The following is a 17,125-nucleotide window of genomic DNA, read 5'->3' as shown; positions in this document are numbered from 1 at the left end:
GTTAAAACAATCTGAAGATAAATGACCATCAGGTAAGCAGGTTGTATCTGAGAAGGTCAGGGAAAGGTTCATTTTTTCCTGTAAATTGACTTTTGTCTTTTGAAAATCCCTGTTGAGCTTTCAATCAAAACCCAGGTCACATTAAGGTTTCTTCAGCATGGTTGTCAATTTTACATTACCGGCCTCATGCTGAAGTTATTGCCGCCATTGCTTGTCAGGCTCCTTAAGCACAACTCCATTACCAAAGAAATGGAGTGCACATTGGTGATTCAAAGGTGTTCAACCTTCAGAAGGGGCACAGCCGTTGTATAGTTCATGCGGCGGACAGGAAGCAGGTTAATGCACTGGGTGCAGATGGAGACTCTATTGCCATCACACAGCTCATGAAATGAATGGCCTGTGGGTGGCACAGTTAGGGGAAGTATTTTTCATTCAATTTTCCTCTTTCGGTGTCCCCCTCACCCTCTTATCACTGTGGTATATTCTGCTCTGAGCACAGGATGGGAAAGGAAAATATGTGAACATGACCTTCACCATATAATCCTGAGGATTTGCCTCAAAGTCGTTCTGCTCAGGATCACCTCTGATCACCAATCTCTTTTTTTATATAGGTCGTATTATGGGATGTGGAATAACTTGCACATGGATGCAAGATTTTCTGTGCAGTATTGCATTGACCTGTCTCACTTCAAATACAATATTGCTACATTTTTCATCTTTCTATATCTATTACATTTTTCTCTTTGATATAAATATGACTGACTGGCTGAGTATTTACATTTTAGCTGAGTTCTTTTGTGGCTTCAAAGACAGATTTCTTTCAGTAACAATGGATCTTGTTGTTGAAATAACCAAAGGAATATTCCCTTTCATATATCAGTGTCTAAAGGTCGACACCGATTGCCTGTTCATAATTTAAATATCTGATGACTAGCCCAAGCTCTTTGTTTTCTTGTTCCCGTCCCCAGCAGGAGAGAAACTTAAGTCAGGAATAATATTTATCGCCAGCATGAGCTCTCTCTCATCTCCTAGCCAACCTGCCCGCCCCAGTGTGAAGAAAGGTCTGCAGTAAAGGGCACCAGCTCTCTCCACAGCATGTTGCAATCCCAATTAATATAGGTGCTCAACTGGTACAAAGTAGCGTCTGCAGGCACAGATCAGATAGCGAGCGCTCACTTCAAAGTGGGAAAACAGATGAAGGGAGGGGGGGGCTGTGGAGCATGCGCGTCAAAATTCAAAACTCAATGCATGTTTTCCTCCCACTTCTCTTCCTCCTCCTGCTGCCCACATAGCCCTGCTGGATAAAAAAGGAGAGTTTAGACCGGAGGCTTCATTCTTCATGTGAGGCTTTCACTGTCAAGCCATCGTAGTGTTTGAGTGAGGACTTCCAGATCGCTGAGTGAGAAAGTGTGCAGGGCATCATGGGGGCTTTAATGGTCATCTTCTCTCTGCAGCCCAAACAAAGACGCAAGACAACAGGTAGGAAGTGAAGAGATGCTTTAATTACATGCATTTTTCAGCAGTCAGCAGCTAAACTGATTGCCTAAGAAGAAACGTTACCGCCTGTTTAGTTTTTTGGTATGTTGTGCTTCAGTCGGTGGAAATGTTGCTCAAATATTAGCACAGAAAATATGTTCTCTGTGTTTGACATTGTCCTGCATTGGTCTTTGTGTGTTTTGGACTCATGTGTCCTTAAAGCTCCTCTTCAATCAACTGTTCTCCGCATTTCCAACACCAGCAGTCCATGAAATTGACTTGCAATCGCCCACCTTTAGAAAACATTTTGGTCAGAACTCCACAAAATTGCTCTGCAATTTCCATTTGCTTTTCTGATAATTGGTTTGACAGTGGCAGTACACACACAGACTCTCTGCCAACACACACTCTTATGTTACGTCTCTGTCTCCCTGTGATTATGTGCTGATCACTGCTTGTCACGGAAACAAAAGAAGAAGTCTGGACTGTCTTCATTAAACAACAATGAAATATTTAGTGGGCGGCCGGCGGGCAGTAACTGTTCAAGGTAATATTTAGTTGTATACAGTAGTTGGAGACAGACACTTAAAGTACAGTAAGTCAGGTTTTACTGGGGAGTGGGCTTAAAAGCAAAACAAATGAGGGTAATAAATCATACAGAGCGGGCACTATAGTGCACTGTAAGCACATTTCTCAGGGACCTAGAAAGGGGAACATGGGATCCAGATGCACACAGTCTTGGAGTAGATAATGTATGGACTGTCCCATAATGCCATGCTAAGCAGAAAGGGGGAATCTTTGTTTGAGAAATGTAGGAAAGCACAGCAGTACAATTATGATGTCATTATACCTGCAGTTTAAAGTTGTAAGAGAAGTACATTTTTAATAAAAAATAAATCAACTGCAGACAGTAGATGATACGATAAGACCTTTGGAGCTTGTGATGACTTCAAACCATGTTTCTCTTTCAACATTTGAAAAAAGGCAGCGTCAAATATTTTTGGGGGTTTGGCTGTAGTCAGCTGATAAGCAGGGCTGAGTCTTAGGTTTAGCTATTAAGATGCAAAAACTGATCATTTTGGTCCAGAAGACGTAATGGTATTATTTATATAAACGCTATTTGCATATGAATACAGATAAATGAATAAAAACAATGTAACAGATTGTGCATTCATATGCAGACATCTGTTTATAGAAGACGAGCTGTGGACTCCTCAACAGACTGTCAATACAATGATCATAAAAGAACAAAAGCAGAACATTTGTATTGTTCACAAAACAATTATCATTTTCAAAGACTCTCTTTTTGTGTGTTGAACTGCATTTGAAGCTGTCATGGAAATGGTGATTGACATTGTTTGCATTTGGTCGTGATCAAAACTCTAATCAAATTGAGGAACATTTTGTCTAATCCTGTAGCACAAAATGAAGTGTTTTTTAGATGAGGACAAAATAATAAAATATGCACGGTGTGAGAGACACGAGTGCTCCTCCACACCACTCCAATACCCTCCATTATTTCCCATCGCCTCACTCATCTACATGAGAAGAGATGATGGTGCCCAGAGGAACTTTAGCCTGCAACTCTTTTCACGCTCTGAGTGTTTGAAATGTTCCTCGCATAAGAGACGTGTCAGTCATGTGAGTACTCGCTGATGTGTTCGGCCTTTCCAGCTTTCTGTCAATATCAATCTGTTGTCGGTGTTGTTATGAGCAGTGTGTGTGGGCGTGAGCTAGGTACACTCGGAGGCAAAACATTAAATATGACTCAGAATACCAACTGGTAAATGATTGTCTTTGTGCCTTTCAGTCACCGAAAAGGACAATACCTTGAAAGTGCCCGATTTACAGAACAAAAACACTGCTGGTTACTGTCACGAAGCTGAGGTATGCTGAAGTTTGTTTTCTGGTGCTGAGTCCTTAACAGAAGAGGTGATGGACAGAACTGAGAGTAGACTTCATGTTGTGGCTACATCAGGAAAAACACATTCAGTACTCTTTAAATGATCATATCTAAGAGGGCAGTGATTGTATTTAAACGTTCCCTTCTTCTTTAGTATCAAAAAGACCAAGACTAATAGTTTGTTTTGTACACTGAACAAACTGAAACACTGACTCTAATTAAATGTATTATGTCAACACATTTAGCATAACTGTATTAGGTTAGTTGAAAGCAATAATATGAAGTTAATATTATTGCTTTCAACGAACGTAATGCAGTGGTGTGAAATTGTAATCAAGACGAGACATAATGCATTTTATGAAAGTCAAAGTTTTAGTGTTTTCAGTGCAATATCCAGATAGCAGTACGCGCAATATTTAGTGCAGAGAATTCCTGGCTTAGAAACGATATTCTACAGACGTACAAAAAAGTGTTGTTTGCTACAGATCCTCACATGTATTTAAATGTTTCCAGCCCATCTGTCACTTGCAGCACTTTCCTCAGAACCGGTCAGAAGTGACGGATGTTGTCATGCTGTGATCTTTGAGAACATTTGGTATGCTCTCGCTTCTACAGCACTCTCTTCTCACCTCAGGTGTCTATTGATCCAAATCCAAGTTTGAACTATGAGCCAATGAGAAGTTCTTTTGGGACTGGTTCATGCCCGGGGTCCTTTCTATTTGTTTAGGGTCACTTTAATTTCAGGACGTAAATCTTCTTTATGATTTTAATCTGAGCTGCTTTCAGAGTACAGCTTATTTGTTGAAGTCCTTTTTTATGCGAGCGTCTTTAAATGCTGTCTTCCGCCTCTCTAGTGCTGACATGTTTAGTATTTCTCAGTGTTAAATCATATTAAAGTAAATATCTTTGTATTTTGGACTGACATGTTTAAAGACATCTTCATGGATTTAGACCCACCTTGGATGGACTGTCCACTATTTTCTGACATTTTAATATATCAACAATTGATATACTCTCCATGGAAAATGATCCTGAAATGAAATAGATTCCATCCCACAGCAGTTTGACAATGAGACTGATTTTATTGTGTGTTATGTAAAAGTCTTAAGATATGTGAAAAGCAAATGCACAAAGGCTGTTCTTACATAAGGGAGGGGTCACCTACATTTCTCGCTTCCCTCTGCATTTCTTTTATCATCAGCAACATGTAATCTCAGCTCTGTTCAAAGTCACTGTGTCATTACACTGTACTCAGCTTTATAAATTAGCATTTAAATTGAAAAGAGAAACTGCACCAGCTTTCAGGCTGCAAGCTTGTTCTGGGTTTCCCTCAGTGGGGTGCAGTTTGTTCTGTGAAATAATCCCTGAATCCCCAACGGGTAAACTGACCAGTATCAGGAGGGAGGGGGGCGCTTCCACAGATTGTGTAATGATTAGCTTCCTGCTTGGAGGATAATCAAGGTGCAGCAAGTGGGATTAGATAGACTGACTGTGGGTCATAGCAGCACATCGTGACATCTGCAGTCCCTGTCTTTACTAAATTGTATTACATTTATACATTATATTACATTAGCTTCAGCATGTGTCTTACCAAAGTCCATCATTTACGGGATTTTCGATTCAGTTCAGCAGAGACTTGTGAAACAACCTCTCAACTGAAGCTCCTGTTCAGCACAGTCCAAGAAATCCCATAGTTTTTCCATAATAATGACTTCAATGATGAGAGGGTAGCCTGTTCTTGCTGTCGGTGGCGTCCTTTTTAAAGAGCCTCGTTAGATCAGTGAGACAATGGTGAAATGTTGATATTAAAACTTTACACAACTGTTATTTCTAGATTATAGCATCAATCATGCTTGCTAAACAGAAATCAAAAGGGTCCAGCGAATGTATAGCAGCACCAAAGTTAACTTTTAAGAAAGATGGTATGCCAATGTGTGGTGATAAATTGCCTAATGGTAGAAAACATTGTCATTATCCACAAGCCCTGCTGACAGACATAGTTTTTGTCACTTGTTATATTCAATCTGTGCCAAGGGCCTGAATATAACATGCAATATTACGCACGAACATGCACACAGACACACATATGTAAGCACTGAAGCACATGATTCACAGCAACAGAGTATCAAAGCTCTACTGCAAACCAGGGATATTACACTAAATGAAAAGTATGATGTGACACAACATACGGCCATTATCGTAATGCACTGACAACGAAAATATACTTTGAAAAGAGTGGAAACTGATTCTATTCTGAGCTATTTTTAATTCCTTCAGATTCCACTTGGTGGCAGCGGAATCCCACAGAGAAGCTTCTTTAAAAAAGAATTACAAAAAGAGACTTTCATTTATTTTAATGGCTCTTTACTGAAAGGCAATGCAAATATTTTTTTCCTGTAAGGTGAAGGAAACTTCCTGCTAGGTTGTCATTTATAAAAGTTCACACTTATTATTATTCAAATTAATAATTGAGGAATAATTCACTTCTCACGTAGAACCCTGCAAGCCCTTCATTATTGTTGTATAGTCAAAGAAAGAGCATGTTTGATTTTACTACTTGTGAACACTTTGAATTATGTTCCCCTTCTAAGAAATTATCTGAACATATTGACTGCAAACTCACTCCATCACCAATATCCATTACTGGCAGTTTAACAAGACCCAGACAACATTAGTTTGCAATGAAGCATATTATTTGAAGTCTAAAGGCCATGGGGGCTTTCATGTGTAATTTCTCCAAACAAATGGAACACATTCATAAGTTTTAACGCCAATGCTGCAGCTTGGAATTCAATTGTGACTTGATTTAAGTTAACGTAAGCGAATACATTTGTCGGACTGCTTTCAGCTGCAGGTTGAAGACCGGGACAAATGTGTACAGTTAAACAAAATGCTCATGTTCATAGTTTTAAGGGTGCAAGAGTAAAAGCATAAATTGTATCTTTACTAGATTAATTCATGGTTTTGACATTTCCTGATTTTTGAATACAATGAAAAATGAAGAGTCATCTCGGGACAATGAGAACAATCAATATGGTACCCACTTTTGTTTTCAAATATAAATATATAATCAATTAAATAATAATATTGTTTGTGCATAATTATAATCATCTTAATTATCACCATTCCCAGTGAGTGTTAATGACCTAATAACTCAATTAATTTGAGACTGCTCATTAAGTATAAGACATTGATTTTTTGTCACAAAAGAAAATGAATAAAACATAAAAAAGCATCATTAATCTACAATTGTATTATTTAACTGAGAATTGATTGGAATAATTTATGAGTATGCGTAGTATGCAGGCTACACCTTTTCATTTAGTATACACTTTCAGCTTTTTGTTTCTCCCTCAAACTTCAAACTTATTTTTTTGAAAGTTGAAAATGACCTTAAATGAAGTTAAAACTGATGAAACATTGATGAAATCAACCTAAGACATAGAATAAGCAGCAGAGCAGTTAGGATTTCTGAGATATAATAAATGATATTCCTCCTGCAGCAGTGTGCAGGTGCTGCAGACCTTCTCTCAGTGCATGCTCCTTCTTCATCCAGCACCACCATGCTCCTGACACTGCCAATTACCTTCAACACACTGATTGATACAGCACACTGTGCTGATGATATGCACAGAACTCTGATTATTTTCATTAGCATTAGCCACGGGCCCTGATTACACCCCGAGTAAAGTTGGGAGGTTATTGGAGAGCAGATGCTAGAAAGTTTATCTGAGGGTAGGCTAGGTTCTGAAAGCAGGAACACACATCTCAGAGATAATGCAAAAAGACATTTCAAATTACGACACAACTCTTGAGATTCTCTTTCTCTCTGTAAAGCTATACCTTTAACTTCTAGCACACCCGATACACATATTTATAAATCATTACAGTGAACAGTAGTTTTACTTTACAGTGTTGAGTTTTACATTCTGTCAAATCGTATTACCTGTATATGCTCGCTCGCGCTCGCGCTTGCTCTCTCTCTCTCTCTCTCTCTCGCGCTCTCTCTCTCTCACTCTCACATATAAATAAAGCAGAGTAACTGATAGTGGGCTAAATGAGCCTCCCAGAGGTGGTTTCCAAGGTAACTGTCCAAACAATGACATGTGTGGAGATAAATGGAGGATTATCTTCCTGTGTGTGTTGTGTAATAGGCTGGTGGATAAAATAAATATTTAGCTTTTTTTGGTCTTTGTGTCTCCTCTGTGTTGTCTCTCTCTCTGCCCTTGCTCGTGTCATCCTTCTTAAGGCTTCTGATTTATTTTGACTTCAGGGGGTGTTGCGGTTACCTCATTAGTCCACCCACAACTCAGCCTTACTTGTTATCTGGAGAGAAAAGATAAGTTTTGTCATGGCCCGGCTCTTGGCCACAACAAAAAAACGGTGGCAAGGACAAAGTTATAAGAAAATATATTTATTATAGCAAACAAATCAAAGACCTACCATCATGAGGTGTGTTAGTCAGTAAGATCAGTAGTGTAGATGTGGGGAGTCCTTCAGCCAAAAGAGAGACCGGGCAAGACTCTGGCTCCGGCCTTTAACTGCTCAGCCAGGTGCCTTCAATCAGCGCTAATGAAAGAAAGGGAACAATCATTAAAGGGACAGACACCATTACAGGGACAACAGGGACGCAGGATCGTCACAGTTTGGACATGTTGGAATTATTTTTACATCATTGGAGTCAGTGAAATATCATGATGTTCTTAATGTCAGTGAAGTTACAGCAATTTTTCTTTCATTTGTCAACACTGTTCGAATTAAAAGCCCTGTTTGTCTTTAACCTATACTATTCATGAAGTATTTTGACTGCTTGTAGAGTGGTGCAGGGGATGTCGTATTTCTGTAGTGGACCATGAAGGCAGCATCTACCTGGTTCTCTGAGGAAAAATCCAATTACTCTAATGGAATTTGGATTTTTGAAAATAATCTCTGAGAAACAAAAATGTATGGTGCTTACAGGTTTTGTTCAGCAGGATAATCCCCACATATTAACACCATTTAATGATGTTTGAAGTCAAAAGCTAATGTTAGGCTTTAAAGGATGTACAGCACGCCACTACCGCTAAGCTAAAGTCTGCTAATGCTCAGTTAGGAGTCTGTCAGTAGTGACCATCTCTCGTACTCTGTCATTTCTCTTGCTCTTCATCACTGTGACGGTGTTCATCACTCCTCTTCCCTCCTTTTTTCCATTCTCTCCTCACGCCCCTCCTTATTTTCGCCCCCCCGTCCCCGTCCCTCCCTCGTAGGAATGTCTCCCGGTCTCTCCTCATTATAAAGATGCAGGTTTTTGATGGAGTTTAACGGCCTGCAGGCAGTGCTGCATGCTGGGCTCTGTGCAGGCTGTGACCCCCCCCCCCGACATGTTGACCATGAACGTGGAGGGTCTGGAGATGATTGCGGTGCTGGTGTTGGTGGTGCTGTTTGTGAAAGTGTTGGAGCGCTTTGGTTTGTTAGCAGACGGTTATGACGGTAAGGAAACTCCTTCAGTGTTTGGAAGGGATTTCTCTTTTTTCCTAAAAGTAGAAATCAACCACTTGCTGTTGCACAGGTTTAAAAGCATAGTTTGTTCAGATTGTGAGGAGCTCTGAAGCGTCTGCAGGGGACGATATCCTCTGTTTATGTGTAAAGACAGTACATGTCAATATGTTTATTTGTGATCCAGGGCCCCCATCTGTTGCTCACACCGTTGTATTTTTGTGGTTAATTTATGTGTTTAAAAATGTAAGATTGATTACTTTTTTTTTTGTAAAAGTTTGTGAATTTGTCTTGGATACTTCCTTATTTTTTGAAACTGCTGTATGGCTGTTGAGTAGTGTGTCATTCTGTACATTTAAATTACCTGTGCTCATTTAATAAGTTTAATCTCTGCATAATTCACATGACTTAGCTGCTAATTAGCTCATGATGTGTTATACATATATCTGCTTTTAGTCCTTTTGTTTTTGACCTTTCTGTTTCTATATAACATATCAAGCTTTTATTTTTCATCAGATATTCTCTACAGCAGCTTGAGATTGATGATTGGCTTATTGAATTTGAATTAAATTGAATTAGATTTGAAAGCGGGCATCATCTGCGGGTTGGCTAACTGGTTTATCCTGATGAGAGTGAGACAGATGAGGACTGAATGTAATTCTGCAGCAGATGGACAGAGACGTGATGGCATTTGATTTTCTCTCCTGAATAAAAAGAGGGGAATTAAAAAGATTAGTGGGTGTCACCTTCTGAAATGAGGAAACTGGAGAGTTATTCAGTTAGTTTTAAAGTAAGGAAGTTTGCACAAAGTTTCCCTCTTCAGTTGTAATGCAGGGATTTGTGTTTGGATGAGTGCTGCGTATTCAAGCAGTTAAAGATGGTTCCTGCTTCATGACTTGATTACTGTTTTGATTTTCACATGAGTGTAACCTGTGCACACTGGAGACGATACAATGCTGATTATGTCCTCAAAGGTGTGAGTCTAATATAGAGTGATGGGGTCTCTGTGGCTCTGAAGACCACCTGTTCTTTATATCACCAATCTGTTTCCCCTATGGCAAGGTGAAATGGGTCGAGATCATTTGGAAATGAAATATTTTCCTTTTTTTACCTGCATTTATAACACTTACTCGATATAAGAGGTGACTTTGTTTTTCTTTTCAAATGTGCCACTTTGGTTTTCCCTGTAGTGGTGTGGTTCTAGTTTCTGTACATAAAATCCCTGTCAACCTTGTTTTATCTTGCCCACTCTCATCCACACGATGGATTGTGAAAATCTAGAGTCACTTTTCTTCATTCGAGTCCCTGCACTTTTCGAGTGAGGACAAAGTGAGATACCGATGTGCAGTCTGTTCATCATTTTGGTCTGAAAAACATGAATGCTGTTTGATTTTGAAAACATTCAATCAAAAAAACTCATGAGACAAAAATCTTAATTTCCCTTACAGTGCATTAAAACATTTCTGATTAATTACATCTGAATAAATCAGTATTAACATGTAAGTAAGTCCACAGAGCAATGCATGCAAGTATTGAAGGTAGTGCATTCTCCGTGCCAGATACATGTATGTTGTGTACTGTGGCACATTATCCACTCTTTGTCATGGTTTTACTCTAAACCCCTGGTGGAGGGTTGGTGTGTTTTCGGGATCAATTGTGTGTGTCTTTGACTCATTGAGCGTGTTTCTGTGAAGCAGTACATACAAAGCTGTGGCTCATGGCGTTCTGTCATTAAGTAGTGAAGGTGCGGATTATAAATGCTCTGGGACACGTGTGAATGGATCATAGGCTGTGCATGGCTTCAACAATACTCTTCACATTTATCACCAAAAAGCACATGCTTTGGAGCCATATGAAACTCACATGTTTGGTCATTGAACTTGGGGTATAATATGTTTGCATTATAAATATATTTGCTGAGAAAACGTGGGGGCTTTAAGAGACACATACAGTACTAAAGATGAAAGAATGCACATGAAGGGGCTTATTGTTTGGTACTTTAGCTGCTGTCGCATGACCTTTTTTTTTATATAAGGTTCTATTACTCGTACTGAAACAACATACAACCAGACTTTGAGAGCTTGACAGACTGCCAAAAATAGACAACACAAGGCTGAGAGACAAACATCGATATTCCTTCTGTTATTTGAACAAACAACTCCTGCATGAATAGAGGGTTGGAGAACATCGAAAAACGTTAGCAAACAGAGTGAGCAAAAGGTCCAGCAGAGGGAACCAAAGCTTTCTGCAGCTTCATGATACAAGCAAGCCATGTTTTTACCCACTTTTTGAACTAACAGTATGAATAAATATATGAATAAGGAGAGCTGTGCAGATGAGTAGGATAAAACATTCAACGTCTATGAATAGTTTCGACTGATCTCTGATATTTACACATATTTAATCATTCAGTAAACTCTTAAAACAACCAAACACAATACATTCATTGCACCGAAAATGAGATCACAACTAACCACGTAACATTTTTTCAAGAAGTGCAAACATTCAGTGATATGATCTTTCAGAAAGGATGAAAGGTGTTGTTTCTGTTTAGCGCAATTTAAAAGACTTCCTCTAAAAGTTAGACATAAAGCAACAGTTTATCTTTCAGCATTATTAGAGTTTAAAATCCAGAAACAGGAAGCTATCAGGAAAAGCTGTGCATTGTTCTTTTATTCAATGCAATGTTCATCCATCTGGCTTAGTAACCTGTCTCCTTTTTAATATGTGCACTCTAATTCCTATTCATGTAAGCAAAGCTAACGTGCTCTTTATTGCCTCCTTCTGACATGCTAAATACATTAGCTGCACTTTATTGAGTGAAGCTGTATTAAAAACTCTAAAATTTATTATAAAAGATGGTAATAGCCGGCAGTGTCAGACAGTTATTTCAGGCAGAACGACGCGCCTTGTAGCTTTGCTCTGAATTAAACACTGTGTGAGCTCTAAGCTGTACACTGTCATCAATCACAGCAATCATACGGGGGCTGTGGTATTCAGATCCATACGCACGCTGCTGTAATTATGTTCGGCTCTCTCTGCAGGCAGCTTGTAAAAGGCCAGGTTGTGTTCTGCCTTGATTGGAAAACACTCTGTTGTTTATTATTGATTACACAACCTGTGCAATCACACTGTTCCCTGGCTTTGAATTTACAGATTTTATGTCACTGAATACAAAAGCTAATCAAAAACACTTTAACATAAATGCTGTAAAACAAGAGCAAGCAGAGTTAAATCTTCTTTTCCTCAAGAACAAAAGCATATTGAACATAAGACCAGCATTGGTTTGTGTTACTGGACTCTCCTTATTTCTGCTGGCATGGAAATGATCTTATTTAATTGCAGTGAGGATATATATGGGACATATTTCACTGATATTTGATAAAATCATACATAATTGTCATTTGTTATAAATATCTTAGCTAAAACAAGTTATTGGGAAGTTGTGTTAGCGCTACAGGTGTGAATGATTGATACTAATAAGCACAAGGTCGTGCAGAATGTAGACTTCATTTAGATTCTCACATCATGACTCCTACTTCCAATACATCACAGCCTGATAGTGTGCCACGCAACAATAAGTTGCTATTTGTTGTTGCATGGAACTTTTCTCACTGATATTACTGGATATTAGATGATGGTTTGTGTATATTTATGATAAAAAATTATACAAAACTGTTAAAGATGTTATCAGCCCTTTACTAAATCATAGGTTTGTATGCCTTACAATGCTACATCACACATCTATACAGGAAAACATAATAAATAACAACCTTCTTTCATGTAGATGTTCTCTGTATTTTAGGCAATAGCTTAAATATTTGAACGTAATAATGGGTCCATAATGGTGTGTCATTTACTTTTCCCGTTGCATCTTTTTCTTTCCGGTCATTTAAACTTTATTTTGCCGCTGCTCAGTGATCTGCTTCATAGTCCTAATAACTCCAATAAAGGCTTTCGTCTCATTAAAACTTGTGCTGTTAGGGATGTCTCCAAACAGTTCTCTAACAGAGCAGTATCTAATAAGGGAATTCTAAACGTGGTGAGATTATTACCACCTAGAACAGAGCTGGCCTCAGGAATGCTTTTTGCTGTAATTATTAATCTTTATGAGTTTACAGTTTATCCTCGCTTGAAGGTAAATAACTGTTATTCTTTTCCAATTAAGAATAAAGAAACAAAGTGTAACAATATCATTGCCCGATATTATTTGGAGATTATATTTTATCATCTTTAAAGTTTATGGCGTGCTAAATTTCCAAAAGCTTTCAGTGTGTTCAAACATCCGATCTGTTCTTACAGAATATCGGCTAAGATTCACCTTGTGTCATCAACCTATTAAAGGCCCTCTGGAGGTTTTCATCCTGAATAGAGCTGCAAAATGTGTTTTTGTCCAATATTTCAGTTTGTTGTCGCACATGAACGTGACTGAACAAGACGGTGACAGAAGCACATCTCCCACCGCACTTTTGCCTGTGCTAACACGCTAGGAAACACAGGGCGAACAAAAAGTCAATGGGCAAACAACGACATCGAGGAGAAGACTGCTAGCAAATAAACATCTGCTGTGGTCAAACTGTCTTTAGTAACTGAGAGAAATGACCTGGAAGTGGCAGCCACGATGAGACCTGGTCAAAACCTCAACATTCTAAGGAAACATGCTTCAGTGCTTCCTTTTATTATCTCTTTTAGCAAAGGGTACACTGGACCATCCTTTACCAAAAGAAAGGGATATTTTTGTCCCACAATTCCTTGCGGCAGTGACACAGAATTCAGCCTTCAATAGCAACAACCATTGCTGTTTTTAATTGTAATTGAAAACATCTTGTGAGGAGGTGTGATTCTGTTTTAAACAGGAATCTTTGGACTGTAACACTGCTCTCCTAATCTCACCTTTATCTTTTATGAATAAACTTCTGCTGTTATGTAAGTGCACTGCAAGTCCATATGAATTATATTTCCTTGACATACTTATGAAAGTGGTTATGAAAGGACAGTGGCATTTTTTTGCAATATCCAACTGCAGCTGTTGATATCAACAATGCGGCTTTACAATCTTCTGTTCTGTTAAAGAGGAAGGATATGTTTTCAGCATTTGTTGACCCTCAAGCATACACACTACCACACCGATTGTAAACAGAAACTCAGTTGGAGAACAGAATGTGGACTGTGAAACAAACACACAGCAGCACGAAGCCTCACTATTTCAGTGTTAGAGCTGTGTGTTGGTTGCACGTCCAGTATTCACGTTTTGGTTTGATCCATCATATCAGGCTCTCAGCAGCACTATGAATGCTACAGGGAATCATTCAACATGATCTACGTTTTCAATAAACCAAGAAATGGAAAGGCAGTTCCATTGATATATCTCCAATGCCTAGACTTTTCATCACTCTAGCTCGCTCCTTCAACAATTTCATGTACAAATTCATGATTTATTTAAGATATAAAGAAGTGTAAAGATTCCCCCTTAGCATCAGTTTCCTGCTGATGATCTCTGCTGGTTGTATCTCATCCTCCTGACGGTGGCTCCAGCCATCCTCCACTCCGTCTGCTATTTTCAGTCTCCCTTGTCTTCTCCATTTTTACTGCTGCTGCTTCTAATTCATATCATTCTGTGACCTTTGCTCTTGAAGTTTAGTTTGACTGGCGCTTTGTTGCTGACGGATGGCACGGCTTAAATCACATGAAAGGCAGCATGCGCAGCTCTGTGTCTTTACATGTGTCCCAGTGAGCTGTCAGATAGTGTTGGCGAAAAGAGGGTCAATGTTATCAGCTGCTGCACACTGTAGTACTGTCCATGTGCAGACAGAGACATTGACTTGTCCCTTTTTACACCAGAACTAATCATCTGCATAAATTGGGATGTGGATACTAATCTCTTGGTCTTGCTGTTAAAAGAAGACTGGCATGTCTTGCGAAAATGCACGCCATTCTTTAGTGGCATAATGGGATTTCACCATCATTTAGACAAAATAAAGCAGAAGAAAAAGAATAGCAGGACAAAGAATTCAAAGAAATTGCTACAAAATAGATTTTCTTTACTTTTATTTATATTGGTGTGTCCAATTGGGTAATTGATTCAGCTTCAGTCCGGTACATGTTTAAATAATTCGGTTTTAAGGGAAAACAGTGGCAGATGGATTTTGAAATGTTGATTGTTCACAACGCACTTTTTTAACTTGCAAATGTGTGAGGTTGGCAGGATAAACTGATCCCGGTGGGAAATGATCTGTACAGACTGTGTGTTCACTGCCAATCCAGCCCTGAATAATGAGACATCCCCATACCATCTGATGAAAACATCCAAGCAATGAATTACAATCTAGGCTGAAGTCAAACTTCTTGATTCTCTTTTCTTGATCATTTGGGTTATGTCGATCGCTAAAGGATAAAAATCAGCAAATTCCTGTCATTGCATGCATGCACACACACCTGCAGAGTGAGTCCTCACTCTCAGCATCAACCCGTGGCCCTCCGTGGTTGATTGCACATGCGACTTTGCTGAGGGTTGCCCTGGTTCACAGCTTATAATTGCCTCCCCTTTCACAGGCGCCGCTTCAGTGAATACGCCAGCCTCCTTTAACGTGCATGGAAAACACAGCCCAAACAATAATGCCGCTGCGCATGCCTGAGCAGACTGCAGCAGGTGTCACATAATTACATCACATGCTTGTACCCTGAGCTGATCTGTAAACAGCACGATGATCTCATCATCGCCACTTCTCCATGTCGACCGCCAGCGACGTTTTGATTGATGATGGTCACATAAAGTCCATCCTCTCGTGTGGTCTCTTATATTTTACTTAAGTTCTCTGTGTGTTTCAAAGGAAAATAAGTCTTTTTAAATACTTTATGGAAATCATGCTCTTGGGGTGGCTTGTTTGCAAGCTTTTGCGAAAAACACTAAAACAAATTGCTTTCTTTAATTACATTCAACTTGTACCTGTTGTGTTTAATTTAGTTTTATCACAGTTTATTGTTCCGAAAAAGCAGTTGAGAAGGAAATGCTGACCATTACCCACAGTGTTGCAGCATTTTCAAGTTGTTTTCATATAACAGGTGGATCATCAGCTTGTCTTTCCTTCCTCTTTATATTGTATTTCACACACATCAGTTGGTGGAACTGATGGATTGCCGTGGTCAGATTGTCCTCTGTACGCCCAGACAGGAAGTGATAAGATCCTCTCCCAGTGAATACTGAGGATGGAAAGTGACGTGACAGGTGGCAGCGATGAGTGAGAAAAATGTGTAATCTTTCCAAAGATCAATATCTCTCAGTCTGCAGAGGCAGGAGAACAAAAAAGGCTGCTGGTTACAGAGATAAGGTCTGCAGCGTGACATTTCACACTGTCAGAGGTGAGGGGGGAGGAACATGTCTGTGAGAAACCCTGTGTTGAATCACAGGTGAGGGCCAAGCTGTCATCGAGTGATTGTATATTTTTTTGTATCCAAGAAAAGTTATTTTTAAAATGATTATAATGATCTGGAATCATGCCGCCATGTAGGGCACACTAACCAACGTTAAAACACATATCATAAAAAACAAGACAAACAGTCGACTCAGACATTCAACACTTGCAAATTGCTCATTACTATAACAGCACCCAGCTTTACTTTCAGATTTTAGCTTCTACCCCAATATTATTCAAGAAATGTGTTAAAGATGACAGAATGATAACCACTAAGTTGATGATCCAGACCCAAATTTGGACAATTATGGCATTTACTGCAGATAGGAGTAAAACATTGGTCGTAAAGAAAAAACAGGAAATGTTTTTGTGTGCTGTTATAGTAATATGTTATAAGCAAATTCACAGCAATGGCTCAGGTGAAGTTTCCTTTATTACTCCATAAAGCATATTTGTTTTTTAAGAGAGAAATGGGAACTAAAGGCTGTATTTCCCTCAAGACTTGTTTGACATAATTGCAATGTCAAGAGTAAATTCCAAAATATTTGTATAATTTTAATCTTCCAAAACAAAACAGCTTTTAAGGGTCCGTACATGCTTCATCATAGGTGCTCTGTCTAAGAGAGCTGCATGCTGCAGCAGTGTTATTGCTGCGAGTGTCCGCAGTGTGTGTGACATTAATGGATCAGGATGTGTGCTGTAGTATTTACCTGTCAGCAGCTGATAGAATCCTCGCTTCTTTAATAGTTAGACGGATGCCCCCCTCTACTTTTTTTCCTCATCTGTCTTTCCCTCATTGCTTCAATAATGAATGGAGCAGATATAGTATCCGTGTGCAGGGGGACGGGTATGATTGGTC

General features: G+C 39.2%; 1 protein-coding gene across 5 annotated transcripts in view; it reads left to right on the top strand.

The window, feature by feature from the left end:
• The window catches only part of kcnip4a (potassium voltage-gated channel interacting protein 4a), a 102,397-nt gene that overhangs the window by 60,261 nt on the left and 25,011 nt on the right, over positions 1–17,125 (top strand). The window contains exon 1 of one of the 5 annotated variants that reach the window (XM_063900400.1): positions 1,246–1,479. The exons of the other annotated variants lie outside the window; for them this stretch is intronic. Within the exon in view, the coding sequence (XP_063756470.1) occupies positions 1,422–1,479 (58 nt within the window). The 5' untranslated portion in view covers positions 1,246–1,421. Of the gene's footprint in view, positions 1–1,245; positions 1,480–17,125 lie in introns of those variants that run through there. 5 annotated transcript variants of the gene reach the window in all.

Source organism: Eleginops maclovinus, chromosome 14 (assembly GCF_036324505.1).
Source record: "Eleginops maclovinus isolate JMC-PN-2008 ecotype Puerto Natales chromosome 14, JC_Emac_rtc_rv5, whole genome shotgun sequence".
Taxonomy (NCBI): Eukaryota; Metazoa; Chordata; class Actinopteri; order Perciformes; family Eleginopidae; genus Eleginops; species Eleginops maclovinus.
This window is presented reverse-complemented; position numbering and strand designations above follow the sequence as displayed.